This window comes from Mus caroli, unplaced genomic scaffold (genome assembly GCF_978045245.1).
Source record: "Mus caroli unplaced genomic scaffold, Mus_caroli_1 scaffold_11, whole genome shotgun sequence".
NCBI lineage: Eukaryota > Metazoa > Chordata > Mammalia > Rodentia > Muridae > Mus > Mus caroli.
Window position 1 is genome coordinate 78,825,545 of NW_028227266.1, and position 18,694 is coordinate 78,844,238.

The following is an 18,694-nucleotide window of genomic DNA, read 5'->3' on the forward strand; positions in this document are numbered from 1 at the left end:
TCTGGGTAAGGACTCCTCTGGTGACCCCTGCTCTCTGAACCACATAAAGAGTGAAAGGCTTGGTTAGGTCCGGCAAGGTCAAGGCTGGCCGTCAGTAGGACCTTTTTAACTTCTTCAAAGGCTTTCTGGTGATCTGGGGTCCACACAAACACCTCTCCTTCCTTGGTTAGGGGGTACAACGGGGCAGCTAAGGTTGCAAACCCAGGTATCCAGAGCCTGCAGAAGCCAGTGGTGTCCAAGAATTCTCTTACTTGCTGTACTGGCTAGTTTTGTGTCAACTTGACACAGGTTGGAGTTATCACAGAGAAAGGAGCTTCAGTTGAGGAAATGCCTCCACGAGATCCAGCTGTGAGGCATTTTCTCAATTAGTGATCAAGGGGGAAAGGCCCCTTATGGGTGGGACCATCTCTGGGCTGGTAGTCTTGGCTCTATAAGAGAGCAGGCTGAGCAAGCCAGGGGAAGCAAGCCAGTAAAGAACATCCTTCCATGGCCTCTGCATCAGCTCCTCCTTCCTGACCTGTTTGAGTTCCAGTCCTGACTTCCTTGGTGATAAACAGCAGTATGGAAGTGTAAGCTGAATAAACCCTTTCCTCCCCAACTTCTTCTTGGTCATGATGTTTGTGCAGGAATAGAAACCCTGACTAAGACACTGGCCTTGGTGTAGTTGGGGTGGGGTTCTGAGTTACAGTCTTTTTTTCTGGCTTCCTTTAGCCACTGCTTCCCGTCTCCAAGGGTGTATCCCAAATAAGTAACTTCAGTCTGACACAGCTGAGCCTTTGTAGCTGAGGCTCGGTATCCCAACTCACCTAATTCTGTTCAGCACATTGGTCTTCTGTTGCCCAGGTTCCCTGTCTGTCTAGGTCCTCTCTTTTTTTTATCTCCCACCACTGCAGCCAAGCTTCTAGTCAAATTTCTCTCTTGTCCACGATCCCTCCTGTTCTCTTTCTTCTGCCTCCTGCCTCTCTCTCTCTCTCTCTCTCTCTCTCTCTCTCTCTCTCTCTCTCTCATAATATACCTTCTCTGCCTCTTTCATTAGATCATGTAACTGTCTCCCTCTTGTAATACACCTTCTCTTACCTTAGCCAAATTAGTAGGCCGTTTTGCGGCACCTTGGAGACCAGGGCCTGGCGATAGATTTCAAGCTCTCCCTACCTTTAGCCATGTTGTAGTCCCAACCGAGTCAAAGGGAATCCCATGTTGATCTCATTTTGTAGCTGTGTAGGCTTTCCGTCGGCTCCCAGGATACTTTTTCTAGCCTCTAAGAGAATTCTCTTTCGCTCCTCGGTTGTGAAGAATGTCTACAGCAGCTGTTGACATTCATCCCAAGTACGCTGATGAGAGGACATAAGAGACTCCACCAATCTTGTGGGGCATTAGGGATCCTCTGAGAAAGGGGGGTAGTTAGTTTTTCCAGTTATAAAGATCAGCAGAGGAAAATGGCCAGGACTGAAGGGGTTGAAGTTTGGGTCGGTCCACCAGAGTCTGTCCGAACTCTGTGCTCTCCGGCTCCGTGTATCCTCAGCGGGTCTACCTCCAGCTGCCCTGAGGGGTTTGGGGTTCCCCAGCAGCAGGGGTTGAGGCTGTGGATAAGGGGAAGGTAGTGGACTAGGCCACTCAGGAGGCTTCTCAATCTCGGGGTAGATTTTGGAGGAGCCGATGGATTAGCTGGTGGCTCCGATTCGGGAGAAGCCTTCACTTTCCATTTTTCTTGTAACACCAGAGCACAAACACAATTTTGGGAAGCAAAACTCAATTTTAACACTGTAAACAATCCATTTTCTTTAAAAATCAACACCAAAAACATTACTTGCTACAAAGTTTGGCTGCCTGTTCCTGCACACAAACGCAAGAAGTTGCAGCCCCCAATACCTCAAAAAGACACTGCCCTAAATCCTATCTTTTATAAGTCTGGTTTCTAGGATAAGAATTACATAGAATATTAGGAGTATCTTTAGAGACCTGTTTCCATGGGTTGGTTCATGCCACATGTTCTGAATTACTCTAACCCAGTGTTACCAGTTTTAAGCCAACTTTCTGTTACCAATGTTACAAATTTTTAATCATAACCAATAACTTATGAGGCAATAATCTATAACCAAGACATATAAAACCTATTTATACCTTTAAAACTATTCAGAAACAAATATGAAATGGCTGCATACATTTGCTTATTTAAACCAAACAAAATTCTTAATTTCTCTAGCTGTAATTTCAAGAGAGGAGCCCCTTGTTACCTGATGAATCCAATACTCACACGCACAGAGATTTTTGTAGGAAAAATAGTCATCAGTTCCCTTACCTTAGAACTTGAGAAGCTGCTGGTCCCTTTAAGAGCAGCATTTACAATCAGCTCCTAGCAGGGCTTCTCCAGCCACACTAGACTCCTAACTACAGGTGCAGGGCTCCAAAGGCCAATTGATACTGTATATTTATTTTTTTCTTTTTCTCTTTCACCAAATTATCCCCAGACAGTCAGAGAGTACTGCTTTTCTCAAAACCCATTCTCTCATGTCTTAGGTGTAAACTATCTCTAGTCAGGGTACAAAGCACCTATGAGCATTACCTTCGCTTCTCTAGATTTTCAAATAGCTCTAAACACAAAACCACACAGAACAGAAGCCAACAGATCCAGACACACATGACCCTTTCTTGTCCTCCACAAGCAGGGAAAAGAATTAGACGATTTCGGAGAGGGAAGCTTCCACTTCAACAACAGAACTCGGTCCCTCTGACCGATTTCCGGAGACTACCAGGCGTTCCTGGCTCTCCCCACTTCCCAGGGCATCCCCCAGGGCAGCAGCCTGTGGTCCTCCTAGCACGTCTGCCGATCACAGTCCTCCGGTCCTTACGGCCCGAGAGGACAGTTGCAAATACAAAGTGTGCGTTTCAGAAAACCCCATCGTCTGCTTCCACTGGGACAACCAAAACCAGAGAAACCAAACTTAGGTGGATCCAAACTCAGGCTGGATCAGTATAAACTCAGGCATATTAGAATCCAAAACTCAGGCTGACCAGAATAAACGCAGACAGATCAGCATCCAAAACTCAGGCTGATCAGTGTAAACTCAGACGGATCCAAACTCAGGCTGCTCTGTGCTTCAGAAACAAAGGATGAGACACAAACAAACCAACACAACAAGTGCACGTTCGTTTCAGAAAACAGACACTCAGAACAGAGACACCGGCCGGCACACACACATTCCAGAGGGGATGCCCATACCTCCAAGTCGGTTCAGGGTGTGAGGGGTGGTTGTGATTTCTGGCCAATGCACCAAATGAAAGACCCACAACGTGAGGACTCCCCCACATACGGACTCAGGAGAGATGATACCCCAAATCACTCACGAGAAATGGTCTTGATGCAAACTGCAAGAGGACTTTTATTTCAAGAGCACTCTCGGGCCCACAGTCATACACCATGCAGGGGTAGAGGACTGTGGTGCCCAGAGTAGCTGGGTAAGAGGGTATTTAAAGGAAAAACCAAAACTCAAGGAGGTGGGGAGGGCGTTGTTGGAAAATACCAAAAATACCAGTTAAGTGGAAAGTCAAGACAGTTTTCTAGGAGCCTCTAACAATAGCACCTTTGCATAGTGGGTTCCAGCAATGGTCAGGGTGGGTCAGGGTGACTTTCTTTGAACGAACACTCCCTGAACCCAGGAAGCGGGTTGCTGGAGGAATGCCACTATTTGTTTTATGATTAGCATACCATGGAACATTGAGTCACAAAGGTCACATTCTGAAGCCTGGGTCTAAAGGCCTAGAATTTTTTGTTTTTTATGTTTCACTTTTTCACTCAAAGGGCTGGAGAAATGGGTTCAGCAGTTTGGTTCCAAGCGCCTAGCCTAGCCTGGGTATCCTCTTCTGGCCTCTGAAGTAACTACAAGAAGCAGCTTTTCCACCCTAAATGCAGGCAAAACACCCTCCCCCAAACTCACCCACTTTTTTTTTTTTTTTTTTTTTTAAAGAAAAAATGTAGCCGGGCAGTGGTGGCGTTAGCTCGACTTTAATCCCAGAATTTGGGAGGCAGAGGCAGGTGGGTTTCTGAGTTCCAGGATAGCCAGGGCTACACAGAGGAACCCTGTCTTGAAAAAACCAAAAAGAAAGAAAAGAAAAAAATGTTTATTATCTAAATGACTTGAAATTCTGTAACTCTTTTTTTCATTTTCTGCATTTTCCATGGATTTTGTTGTTGTTGTTGTTTTTGAAGACAGGCTCTTACTTTGTAGACCAGGCTGGCCTCTATCTGACAGAGAGATCCACCTGTCTCTATCCCCTTAGGGACTGGGATTAAAAACCTTCACCACCACATGGGGTTTGTAAGAAAAAAAAGAAAGCCCCTCAAATTATATCATAGTCTGAAACATGGTCTGGTATTGAGTGTGGTGTTTGAAGTATCAAACACAAAAATGACAAAGGTGTTTTCTCTCCCTTTCTCTCTCTCTCTCTCTCTCTCTCTCTCTCTCTCTCTCTCTCACACACACACACACACACACACACACACACACAGTGTCCAGGCTCAATCATATCATAAGCATGGTTTGGAAGATGGATGTGAACACAATTTTACTTTCCAAAGTGGTTGCATTACCTGGCTACATTTTTTTTTTCTTTCTTCCCATGGCACGTTTTAAATTCAGGGTCAGACAAGAACTTGGAGCGTTTCTTTAGAATTTGTGGTGCTACTCGACCAAATAGAATACCTGGCCGGCAGGCTGGCAAGCGCTCGCAGGCCGGCTCTGCCATGGGGTCCTTCCGAGGAAGGGGTTTTTGTTCGTCCCCCGCCAAGGCCGGCCAGACAAGGCCACCCCAGGCCCGCAGGCCGACAGCCCCTAGCTCGGGTTCGGCCGGAGCCGGGAGGGGGGCGAGCAGGGACCCGAAGGGAGAGAGGCTCTGGGGCGGCGGCGGGGCGGGCCCGGAGGCCGGTGGGGGAGGAGCGGCGGCGGGGCTGCTGTGGCGACCGACGCGCGGCGGTGGCGGAGACCCACCCCCGTCCACATGGACAGTCGCCGAGGCCTGGGCTGATGCTCTGACGCCTGGGCGGGGTGGGCGGGCGGCGGCGGCCACTGCTGGAGCAGCGAGGGGTCGCGGGCGCCTCACGGTCGCGGAGCCCTCGCTCGGCTCAAGCCGCTGCGGCCATTTTACGGCCCGGGACGTAGGAGGCGTGTGAGCGTTCGCTCCGTTCTCCATCCTCCGGAGCCAGCGGCGGAGCGGGGCGTAGGGGAGCGGAGGGAGCTCCTCGGAGGCCGGCGCGGCCCGGTGGATGGGGAGTCGTGTGCCGAGGGGAGCCGGGCCCGGGAAGCGCCGCCGCCGCCGCTCACGGTCCCCGGTAGGCGCCTGAGGAGAAGCAGCCCAGGCCGTGGGCCTCGCCGCCTCCCGTCAGGCCCGCTTTTGTGTGGGGGGCCCGGCCGGCGGGGAGCGCCCCTCGCGGACGGTCGAGCCCGAGGCCCGCCACCCTGCGGCTGCTACCCTCCCGACGCGCGGCCCCCATTCCCCGCCAGCACCGCGCCGGTGCGGGCCATGGAGTAAGAAGGAGGCGGCGTGGAAGGAGGAAGATGGCGGCGGGCAAGAGCGGTGGCAGCGCTGGGGCTCTTTTCCTGAAAGGTACGCTCGGGTCTCCCTCGGGGGAGAGTCGGGGGCGAAATTCGCCGACACCGGGGTGTCTCCCACCCCCGGGCCGTGATACTCAGCTCTGTGCTCCGGGTGGGCTTGGGGCCGCGGGGGCCCGGACGGTCGATGGCCGGCAGGGAACGCGCTGCAGGCGCGCCGACTTCGGGTCCGCCCGGGCCAAGGCTCGGGCAGGCCGGCGCGAGGCGGCGCGGTGGTAGCGCAGCGAGCCGAGGCCCAGGGCGGCCTACGAGGGGCGCGCCGAAGGCTTGCGCTCGCTCCCACCTCCATATTCTCGATGGGTGCCTAGTGGGTGAGGAGCAGACTGCGTCCGCGTCTTTCTTAAGCGTTCGTCAAAGTTTTCAGACCGCTGAGCTTGGTTGGAACTGGCCGATCCAAGGAGGCAGGGGGAGAGGTGGTGGTTAACACTGCCCTCTGGTTAAAAGCTCCCAGGCTAGCCGCTGTCCTCCGGGTGCAGGTTAGACCCGGCGGTGCCCCGAACTCCGGTGAGATGTGTTTGGTTATTTATACTTTGTAAAGCAGGTATGGGAGGTGAAAAAAAAAGAGAGAGAATGAGCTTCCAAGTGTCGGTTTGGAGACAGCCGGGGAAGGTAAAAGAGTTAGGGTGTGTTCCCATTTTTAGTCGCTTGTGAAGCAGAGTTAATTATTTCAGTTGGTGGACTAAGCCGGCTTAAAAGGTCTGTTTTGGTTTGGTGTGGTGGTAAATGGATAAGGATACTGGTTTTTTTTTTGCCTATGACTGTAGAGGGACCTCCACAATACAGGTACATTTAGTTGCAGTTGTGGACCGGGAACGTAAACGTTCATTCGACTTTAAATTTCCTGGTAATCGGATTTGTAAATATGTTTAGGAAAATAAGTCAGCGTTCAGTAATTGTTAAGAATAATTACTCTTTGGGGGTAATTTGCAGGGTTTTGTTTTCTAGCTGAAATATATCCAGGCCACACTTTAAGATGTGATTTAGAAATATTACAGAATTAAGAAAATGTAATTTAAAATTAAGAAAGACTTTTAGTGGTGACGGGAGGGAGGCTATGCCTTGTTTACTCCTTGACAGAGTGGGTCGTGAATGGAGACTAAGAGAAGAGGAAAAGTAATTTTCTTTATTCTTTGTACTTGAGAACAGGGAAGTGGGGGTGGGGGAGCAGCTTTCTTTATTTTTGCTGACCGGACTTTATGTAAGACGTGGGGAATGGTTGTCCTCTATGATAAGGAAAGCTAGTATGTTTTCATGACTTCATTTCATATTACCTCCATACTAATTTGACCTATTGGTAGGGAACCCCTGCCAATAGGCGGAGAGAGGAGTAGCTCGCAGGTAGCTGGTGCTTAAGCGCCTGTGTTTTCGTTTGGAAGTTGGAAATTCACCAAATGGTTTTCTGATGTTCATATTTTCTAGGCAGATGATTATACTTGTAGGTTTTTGTAAGTTTGGGGCTTCTATGGGCTTCTAATTGAGTTTAAATTCTGAGTGGATGAAACACAGCATAATACAAGCACAAAGCCATCACAAAGAGAGTTTCATTTGATTTCCATTGCTGTTAGTTTATTCTAATTTACTCCACTGTAAATGTACAGATGTGAAAGTTTGGGTTTCATCTTGTCTCATCCAGTTTTTTTTTTTTTTTTTTTTTTTTTAAAGTGAGACAGGATCACATCATGTAGGCCGGCCTTGAACTTCTGGAAATCCTCCTGCCTCAGCTTCTCAAGGATTACTGATATGAGGGTTTTAGAAATTACTATTTTTAAAACCTTTTTAAGAGCATGCATTTATTTATTTAGTTTAGTTTAGTTTGGATCTTTGCCTGCATGTATGTGCAATGTATACAAGCCTGGTGACCACAAAGTCAAAAGAGGGCACCTGGAACTGGAATTATGGAAGGTTGTGAGCCACTTTGTAGGTACAGGGCCCTGAACTTTGGTCCTCTGCAAGAGCAGCAAGTGGTCTTAGCCTACAAACTATCACTCCAGCCTCTAGGCTTACTTTTTAAAGATCCCTATATTACACTTTGGTTTTCTATGCTAGTTTGGAAAAAATGGAAGTAGGTTTTTTGTTTGTTTGTTTGTCTTGTTTTGTTTTGTTTTTAACTCATCAAATATATTTAATAGTCTAGTCTGCTTGGCTGGAATAAAACAGTGAATGAAATATTTAAAAGTCACTACCTTCATGGAACATTTAGTGAAGGAGACTGTCAACAAGTTAAAAAACCTCAATGCATTTAGAACAGTCCTATCCATGTTTCCAGAACTTCTATCAGTTTACTGAGGTTTGCTCAAACTTGACAACTGTTTATAATGCCCTGGTGCCACCTGTGCTCATGAATCTGCATGCAAGTACATGGAATACTATTTTATTTTTCTTATCAATTCATCAAATGACTCCTTTGTGCTTTTGAGCCCTATGAAAATAGAAGCTCTGTGAAAGCTATCCGGATGCTTGTGGTTTTACTATCATATTCTTATGCCTGGAACAAACTTGCTGTTAATGAATAAACTGGGTCATTACAACGTGCAAAAGGCTATAGAGGAAGCATAGAGAACAATGATGGAAACATTATTTTATGCTTTTCAAGTTAAGAAAAGTGTGACGCATGCTTTTAATCCCCGCACTCTGGAGGCAGAGGCAGGCTGATTTGAGGCTAGCCTGGGCTATAGAGTGAGTTCCAGGGTAGTTAGGGCTACATAGAGAAACCCTGTCTGGAAAACCAAACCAAACCAAACAAGAGAGAGAGAAGTGGGGTGGGGGTGGAGGGAGAGAAGAGAAGAGAGAAAAGAAACAAAAAGAAAGCAAGAAAGGTGTCCTTAAAAACAAAACAAAACAAAAAAAACCCACCTTGGTCTTGAGGCACTACTCAAAGGAGAAGACACAGGTCAGGGATTAGAGCAAACAATGGTGAGAGCAGTAGAAGCTCTGTGGTACAGGATTGTAACTATGTCTCTTTCAAAGCTGTAGGAAGCCTTTGGAGAACTTAGGACAAAAAGTATCCTGATATAATTAACACATACTGTAGTATTCGCTCAGTAGTAGAGTGCTTGCCTAGGTTTCCCAAAGCCTTGGTAATAAAACAGACAGGGTGGTGAATGTCTATGATCCCAGCACTTTTGAGGCGGAAGTAGAAAAGTTCAAGGGCATTCCTATGGGATACGTGATACAGGAGACTTTTTTTTTTAAAGGTCACTTTGGTAGTCCTCTGCAATAAATTAACAAAGGTGCAAGAATTAAAGGTAGGTGAATTCAAAACAAAACACTGTTGCAGTTTTGTTAGAAAGAAGTAAGCCTGGCTTGGAAATTGGAAAAGGAGAGTCAGAAGGCAGAAGATAGTGTGTTATAGAGTTTGTAAGATTTACTCATATATTACTCACTTAAGATGAGAGTAAGGGAAGACTCCAGGTTCATTCTTTGAGGTTGAGCTTGAGGTACTAGGAACTAATGCCATCCATTGATCCTGAGTGGACTGGGAAGGGAAATAATGCTTTTCAGGATCCCAAGTCTCAAGTGGATACCTTTGCTCTAGACTATGTTTTAACTGTAAGGGGAATTCTAAAAGTACACAATTCAAAAGTTGTGTACTTCTGTGACTTCTCTAGAGGAAAGAGGCTACTATTTATTGGATCCTTTGTATTGTCCTTGTGTTGAATTTTCTTTTCCACCTTTGACTGTTTCTTTTACATCTGTTGATATACTGAGGTCATGCAGCCCCTTCTCACTTGTGATAGACAATTTAGACAGGTTTCTCTATTCATTCAGTGTGTTTAGGAATAACAGTTGCTTTATTTACTCACTACACAGAGGCAATTGGTTTTTTGGCTCTCCTAGTAAGGAGACTAAATAATCATAATGACACATAAAATTACAACTGTCAGGTATAAGAAAGGATTTCTTCACAATAAGAATTGTATCTATCAGAGTACTTTAAAGTGTGACTAGGGGAAGGAGTGGAGGAGAGGCAGAGACAGTACAAATAGGAGGACCGTGGATGTTTTAGGGGATGAGAACAGTGCCATCAGGCAGGGGGCTCGAGTGGTGAGGCTGACCATGTCGTCATCAAGTGTGCTTCTAAGACGTGTGACTCCCATGTGGAGACAGCTTTAGTGAACCATCTGGGAGAAGATGAGTACTGTGTTTGGGCAGCTATAGCTTGCTTATTCTGCTTCCCTTCTGACATTCTCTTTCATCTGCGATACCTTCCTCACAAGACTTATATCTAGTTTGCTTTCTCATTAGCTTTTTTCTGCCATCTGAATCGCTCTGCCTATTACTTTCTTCCATTTAGAGAGAGAGAGAGAGAGAGAGAGAGAGAGAGAGAGAGAGAGAGAGAGTGAGTGAGTGTACTGGGCTTCTGCTACATATGCAGCTAGAGACACAAGCCCAGGGGGTACTGGTTAGTTCATATTGCTGTTCCTCCTACAGGGGGTACTGGTTAGTTCATATTGCTGTTCCTCCTATACGGTTACAGACCCCTTCAGCTCCTTGAGTAGAAAGTCTTATTTTAAAAATGTTTATTTTAGGACTGGAGAGATGGTTCAGTGGTTAAGAGCACTGACTGCTCTTCCAGAGGTCCTGAGTTCAATTCCCTACAACAACATAGTGGCTCATAACCACCTGTAGCGAGATCTGATGTACTCTTCTGGTGTGTGTCTGAAGACAGCTACAGTGTACTCATATAAATAAAATAAATACATCTTTAAAAAATGTTTATTTTATTTTATGTGTATGTAGTGTATATGTATATGTATATATATATGTATAGTATATATGTGTACCATATACGCACGGAGCTTGCAGAAGTCAGAAGATATATTGGGTTTCCTGGAATTGGAGTTTCTGAAGGTTTTTAGTCGAGGGAGGGTTGAGACAGGGTTTCTCTGTATAGTCCTGGCTGTCCTGGAACTCACTCTGTAGACCAGGCTGACCTCGAACTCAGAAATCCACCTGCCTCTGCCTCCCAAATGCTGTGATTAAAGGCGTGCACCACCACTGCCTGACTCTGAGGGTTATTAACTGCTATGTGGGTGCTGGAAACTGAACCCAGTGTTCTTAACTGCAGAGCCCTCTCTCTAACCCTTTAGATGTCTGTCTTCCTCCCCTCCTTTTTGTGATGCATGTATATGCTTGTGTTTATGTGTGCAAATATGGCCACATACTTGCCACAGTATACATGTAGAGGTCAGGGACAGCTTTAGGTATCACTCCATGCCTTATACCTTGTTTGAGACATGCTTTCTTTTGTTGTTTGCCAAAGCATAGGCCATGGTAGGTGGCCTGTGAGCTCTGGGAAGTGTCCTGCCTGCCTGCCTGGCTGCTGCCTGCCTGCCCATAGAAGAGCTGGGACAGTACAGCACTGGTATAGTAGACTGGATATATAGTACACTGGATAGTACAGCACTGGTATAGTACACTGGATATATAGTACACTGGATAGTACAGCACTGGTATAGTAGACTGGATATATAGTAGACTGGATATATAGTACACTGGATAGTACAGCACTGGTATAGTACACTGGATATATAGTACACTGGATAGTACAGCACTGGTATAGTAGACTGGATATATAGTACACTGGATATATAGTACACTGGATAGTACAGCACTGGTATAGTACACTGGATATATAGTACACTGGATATATAGTACACTGGATAGTACAGCACTGGATATATAGTACACTGGATAGTACAGCACTGGTATAGTACACTGGATATATAGTACACTGGATATATAGTACACTGGATATATAGTACACTGGATATATAGTACACTGGATAGTACAGCACTGGTATAGTACACTGGATATATAGTACACTGGACAGTACAGCACTGGTATAGTACACTGGATATATAGTACACTGGATATATAGTACACTGGATATATAGTACACTGGATAGTACAGCACTGGTATAGTACACTGGATATATAGTACACTGGATATATAGTACACTGGATAGTACAGCACTGGATATATAGTACACTGGATAGTACGGCACTGGTATAGTACACTGGATATATAGTACACTGGATATATAGTACACTGGATATATAGTACACTGGATATATAGTACACTGGATATATAGTACACTGGATATATAGTACACTGGATAGTACAGCACTGGATATATAGTACACTGGATAGTACAGCACTGGTATAGTACACTGGATATATAGTACACTGGATATATAGTACACTGGATAGTACAGCACTGGTATAGTACACTGGATATATAGTACACTGGACAGTACAGCACTGGTATAGTACACTGGATATATAGTACACTGGATATATAGTACACTGGATATATAGTACACTGGATAGTACAGCACTGGTATAGTACACTGGATATATAGTACACTGGACAGTACAGCACTGGTATAGTACACTGGATATATAGTACACTGGATATATAGTACACTGGATAGTATAGCACTGGTATAGTACACTGGATATATAGTACACTGGATAGTACAGCACTGGTATAGTACACTGGATATATAGTACACTGGATAGTACAGCACTGGTATAGTACACTGGATATATAGTACACTGGATATATAGTACACTGGATAGTACAGCACTGGATATATAGTACACTGGATAGTACAGCACTGGTATAGTACACTGGATATATAGTACACTGGATATATAGTACACTGGATAGTACAGCACTGGATATATAGTACACTGGATATATAGTACACTGGATATATAGTACACTGGATAGTACAGCACTGGTATAGTACACTGGATATATAGTACACTGGATATATAGTACACTGGATAGTACAGCACTGGTATAGTACACTGGATATATAGTACACTGGACAGTACAGCACTGGTATAGTATACTGGATATATAGTACACTGGATATATAGTACACTGGATAGTACAGCACTGGTATAGTACACTGGATATATAGTACACTGGATAGTACAGCACTGGCTTTTTGTGGTGCTGGAAATCGGAATAGTTTCTCATGCTGACCCATGAAGTGCTTTATCCACTGAGCCGTCTCTCCATCCCTCCACCTTATTTATTGATTTTAATGAGCCAAATGTCTTATTTGTTCATTTATTTCATTTAAAGTACACTTTGCTATCTTTAGCCTAGATTCTTTGCTATGGTCCTTAGCCATTGCACAACTGTTTCCAACCATTATCCATTTCTTGTCATCAACCTTAATTAGGTTGGTTTAATTCTTAGCACAAAGTGCTCCCACTAACTTGACATACATAGGCTTATCACAGTTGGATGTCAGTACACAAAGGTAGGCTTGGGGCTTGTCCAAGGCCTTGGCAGCTTCATGAATTCCACATGCTAAGCCATCATGGAAGAGAGAGGTCTTCATAATCTCTTGTAAGGTGGCAGTAATGTTTATTAAGTGCTAGCGGCAGTGCCTTCCTGGACCATACTTAGGAAGCTGTATCTTGGAAAAACTGCATCTAGTTTGTTTGTTTGTAAAATACAGAATCTCTCACTGAACTTGGAGCTTGTGATTCGGCTAGACTGGCTGACTTAGCAAATCCCCTCTGGGATCCTCCTGTTTCTCCCTCCCAGTGATGAGCATATAAGCATGTGCTGTTACACACAGCACTACTGATTTCTAATTTAATTGATTTGTAGCTGTAGAACATCCTTTACATAATTTCAATTAAAACATTCTTGAGACATATTTTATCTCCCATAATATATTCTGTCTTGGAGAATGTATGTACTTGAAAAGAATGCTTTTTTTTTTTCTTTTTCTTCTGTTTGAAATAGGTTTCTTTGCATAATCCTGGCTGTTCTGAAACTAGCTCTGTAGACCAGGCTGGCCTTGTTAGGGCTCAAACCCAGCACTTCCTCCATGCTGACTAAGCACTCTACCAACTGAGCTGTGTCCTGTCCTGCACTTGGCATTTTATGCAGGAGAGACATCTGAACTCTGGGCTTTGTGCTTTTGCTGCAGCACATTACCCAGCCATTTTACCAATTTCTTGAAGTACCATTTCTGCCTTTCATTTCCTTTGGAACTTTCAGCCATCCCCCTGCTGGAGTGTACTGTGTCTAGCTCTCCCTTTCTAGGGTGTGGCAGTGTTCGCACCTTAAGTTCAACACACCTAGGTTGAAACACATGGTGATGAAAGACTGCTCTTATTTTCTGAATGTTTAGTTGCATTGATTTAGTGTATAGTCAGAGGACAGCTTGGTGGGAGGGAGTTGGGTCTGTCCTTACCATGAGGGTCCTGGAGACTGAGCTAAGGTGGTCAGGCTCCCTGCCCTTGTCCCCCTTCCCTCCCCTTGTTGTCTTCTAAACCGGCAGAATGTCTCTCCATTATGCTTAGTCATACATTTATATATGAATTTAGTTTAGAACCCAGGCAATTTTTCAGTTTCACAGAGACAATACATTTTTTATTACTGTCTATTGAACTCACAGTTTTTCCATGGAGTGTGTGTGAGGCCTGTAGCTTTACTCAGAAACAAATCCCATGGTTCTTTGTTTAGTCTCAGTTTTCTTTGTTGTTTGTTTGCTTTCTGTGTTTTGGGGTGGGAGATCTCAGTAAGGAGCCTAGGCTGACATAGAAGTCAGCCCAACCCTTCTTTCTAGAAGGTGGGCATTTTATGTCACCGATCTCAGCCTGTATTGCTGGGATCAAAGGCATGAGCCTGCAAGCCTGGTCAAAGGTTTTCATTGATTTCCTTTTAGGAATTGCATCCTAATGCCTTTATTTATTTATTTTATGTATATGAGTGCTGTATCTGCATGCCTACATGCCAGTAGAGGGCAACAGATCCTAATATAGATGTTTGTGAGCCATCATGTGGTTGCTGGGAATTGAACTCAAGACCTCTGGAAAAGCAGACAGTGCTTTTAATGGCTGACTTCTCTCTCTCCAGCCCCTAAAAAAGATTTTAATTAGAAATGAATTTAGAATATAAACTTGGCAGTCAGAATGCTGGGAACTTACCCATGGCTATATTATTTAACAATTTATCTTGTCTTAGCTTTTTTTTTTTTTTTCTCAGTTGTAAAACAAGGATAACTGTTGTGTTAGTAAGCTAGTGAGCTATCTGCCAGAGCCACAAACTACTATGAAAATCAACTTAAAAAGAGAAAGGTTTGTTTGGGAATTTTGGAGTTTTCAGCACATGGTTAGTTGGTCTGTAGACTAAAATGATTATTAATATGGCGATTATTCCTTAACCAGATTTTTCCCAAATAACCATACAGAGACCTTTTAGTATTTAAAAGCTTAGGCCTTAGCTGGGCAGGCTTTCATCTAAGTTAACTTGACCACCTAGCCCCATCCAGCCATGTGGCTAGCTAGCCATACCTTCCAGGCCTGTGGTCACATGGGTCTCCTCTCATAGCTCCTAGCAAAAAGGCTTTTCTCGTCCTTCCCAGGGTACTTTTCTCCCTCCCAGGAAGTGCCGTCTTCCACTTCCTGCCCAGCTAATTGGCCATCATATTTTCTATTAGCCAACCAAAGCAGGTAAATAAGGAATGACAGACAAAATTGCACATAGCATACACCAACATTGGTCTGTAGTTTTAGGTTTCTGGTGAAGCTGTTTATTGTGATAGGAGCGCTTGGGAAAGAATGCTACTCCATGACTGCTGAGACACGAAAAATGAGGGAAGAGGGAAGTGGTCTGATACCCCCCCCCCCATGGGTTATCACTATGAGGCCTACCTTCTAAAGGTTTTATTACTAGTTGTGGTGATTTTAATGAAAATGAACATCATAGCTCATGTTTGAATATTTGTTCTCCAATTGGTAGAACTGATTGGGAAGGTTTAGGAGGTGTGGCTTTGGGACACAGTTTGAAGTTTCAAAAGACTTAAAGCCATTCACAGTGTGCCCTCTCTGTTTCCTGATTATGGATCAAGATGTGAGCTCTTTTCTCATCTGCCCCCATTCTTTTGCTCTATCATGAACTGTACCCCTCTGAGATTATAAGGTCAATTAAACAGTTTCTTGTATATATTGCCTTGATAATGGTGTTTTGTCATAGCACTGAAAAAGTAACTGAGACTTCAGTCTAGCCATCATACCTTTTACACTTGGGAGGATAGAGGATAGTTACCCACTATAGCAATTACCTCATAAGATTACTGTGAGTAATAGGAATATATATATATATATATATATATACACATGTAAAACAAACTCACTAATTTAATAAGCACCACGTGTTAGTTAATGCTATTTTTTCTTTCTTTCTTTTTTGTTTTTTGTTTTTTTGAGACAGGGTTTCTCTGTGTAGCCCTGGCTGTCCTGGAACTCACTCTGTAGAGCAGGCTGGCTTTGAACTCAGAAATTCGCCTGCCTCTGCCTCCTTGCAGAGATTAAAGGCATGCGCCACTACTGCCCTGCTATTTTCTTAACTAGTAGAAAAAATTCCCATGCTTATCTTTCATCACTCTATCTCATACATTTGGACATTAGGGATTTTTGTTTGTCTTGTTTTTAGTTTTTTAAAAATTTTAGTTGCTGATCTTGACATTATAGATTGATTGGTATAGTGAGAAAGATTAGAAAAGAAAGTTATGATTTCTTTGTGCCTTGTAATCTGTAAATTGATTTTTCTTTTTGCCATTACAAAATACGTTGAACATTTGAGGAACTCCAGATATTCTGGTTCTCTGACTCAGAGCAAGCCATTAGGGAGATTGGAATTGGAGCTTGGGACTTAATTGATTGTCACAGCTTTCTTCAGCACTTTTCTTTTGTCCTCTCTGCATTGTTCCGTATTTTCCCTTTTTTTTTTTTTTCTACAACCCTCCAAAAGGAGGAGGGGTACTATAGAAGAGAAGGAAACAGGGAGTTATAGGCATTGTCCATTGATAAGGCAGTATTGTGGGAGGGCAGAAGGGGAGGCTAAGCTTTGGAAGGACCTAAACTTAAGGACACAAGAGGGACCTCACTCAGTGGTAAGAGTGTCAGGATGCTGCAGCTGTTTGCTTCTACACAACTCTCTCTTTCCCCTAGTAGTTTTTCCAGTTGTCGGACAAAGTCATAGTGCAGTGGTCTCCTCGTATCCACGGTTTCCTTTTCCTTGGTTTCAGTTGCCCATGGTCAATCACAGTCTGAAAAAACATCAAATGGAAAAATCCCAACAATAACCAAGTCATGGTTTTAAATTGCACTCCATTCTCAGTTGTCAGGTATACTCTTGGCAGACACCTTCTCTATCTAGCCTTGTGTTCTCCCCTCCCCAATTGAGATGGAGTCATTCTGTATGTCCCCAAGCCCAGTTGTTCCTGGCTTTTTATTTGACTTTCTTACTAGTCACTTGCCTTGATTATGAGAGTGATTGCTGTGTTTTTAACATTTCTTGTGCAGTTTTATTCAATAATGACCCCAAGGTTCAAGAGTGGTGATGCTGTTGATCTGAGTTTGCTATAATAAGAGAAAAGGTCAGAATTCTTTAGTTATAAAGAGAAAAATAGTCATGTGCCGAGCTTGCCACAATCTATAGTAAGAATCAAAAATCTGAAGACAGATTTGTTGGCAATATAAAACTGTAAATGTTATAGCCACAGTGATACACACACACACATACACACACACACACACATATGAATGATTACATATATTATTATATGTAATCAACTTAGAAAAAGCATTAAATTACAGGGCTATGTCCACTGGCCTCTTGGAACGTTGTGGGTAAGTGAAGACTACTACTTATCTCAAACTTGCTAGGGACATATTTCATGAAATATAAGTTCCCAAATTCAGAACAGTTGATGAAATATAAAAAACAAAAACAAAAACCGGGTTAGGGGTGTAGTTCAGTGATAGAGTGTTTGCCCGCATGCATTTATGAGCGCCTGTGTTCTAGCATAAGCCCTGGGGTCGGTAGAGTAGGTGGGAAGATAAAACAAAGCAGCACATCAAGTCATTAGATTTACTTTGATCAAGAACTGGTAGAGGATTTTCTAAAACCAGGCAAAGAACGTGAACAGTAACTGGGTTATATGAGGGAGAGAATCTTGGGTATTTTGTGGTTATAGAGAAATGTAATTTTAGTTTCATGAATGTGTTCACAGACTAAAGTATTGCTCTATTTTCTTTATCAAAAAATAAACATTTACATAGATCTGGGAATTGAGAACGTTTAGCTGGGTGATATTGGGGGGCGGGGCATGAAACAATTGTGGGCTGATGTGCCCTGGTTTGGGTACTCTGCTCCCAGGTTGGCTTTATTCATGTATCTGTCTGTCTGCCCCCCTCCCTCTCCATGCAGTCTCTAGGCATCTTTGAGTGGTTACTTCTAAAGAGTGGGCTTAGACTTGCATGGGGAGCCAGGAGCTCCACAGAAACTGCCTTTAGGAATCTTGACAGTTCTGAGAAAGAGCAACACAGCGACTCCAGGTCGCCATTATCTGACATTTTCATCACTCCCACCCTAGTCAGGATCTTGCTGTGTGTGTAGTCCTGCCTGGCCAGATACTTTCTGTATAGCTTAGGCTGGTTTTGAACTCATGACAGTTCTCTTGCTTCAGTTTCCTGGCTTCTGGATTACATGTTTGTGTCCTTGAACCTGGTACACATTTCTTTTTTTATGCATCTATCACTGAGCTGTGATTACACACATATATAGATATGCATTCTCATATAAACTATATCTACATGTATGTAACTCTTCTGTTTTCTATTTCTTCTTTTCTGGGTTGTTTGTTTTTTGTTTTGTTTTGTTTGGAGGTGGGGTTTTACTGTATAGCTGTGGCCAGCCTGGAACTCACAGAGATCCACCTGTCTCCACCTCCTCCTGAGTGCTGGGACTGAAAGTGTGTGCTACCATACCTAGAAGCTTATGTGTTTTATAATAAAAAACAAGCTAGGTTCAGTAGCATTAGTTTCCCTCACCTGACCTATTGTATGCTCAGTGGAATGACTAGACCCCATGTGAGCAAATTTAGTTTCACTGTCCAAATTGATATTCAAAATCCTGCCTGCAGGTTTTGTTTTTTTCTAGATATCATCCTCTTATTTGTGCCCTCAGATTGTCACATGTAACTTAAAATTATAGTACTTTATTCCTGAATATTTTTATTGTTGCATAAAAATTGTTTATT

The 18,694-nt window shown here is 43.7% G+C and overlaps 1 protein-coding gene across 3 annotated transcripts in view; it reads left to right on the plus strand.

Annotated features, from left to right (window-relative positions):
* Positions 1 to 4,948: 4,948 nt before the first annotated feature.
* Positions 4,949 to 18,694, plus strand: part of Senp6 (SUMO specific peptidase 6) — an 81,427-nt gene continuing 67,681 nt past the window's right edge. For 2 of the 3 annotated variants that reach the window (XM_021172244.3, XM_021172245.3), the window contains exon 1: positions 4,949 to 5,601. In XM_021172244.3, coding sequence (XP_021027903.1) covers positions 5,553 to 5,601 — 49 coding nt within the window. In that variant the 5' untranslated portion in view covers positions 4,949 to 5,552. The remainder of the gene's footprint in view (positions 5,602 to 18,694) is intronic. The other variant, XM_029481180.2, reaches the window with a different exon arrangement.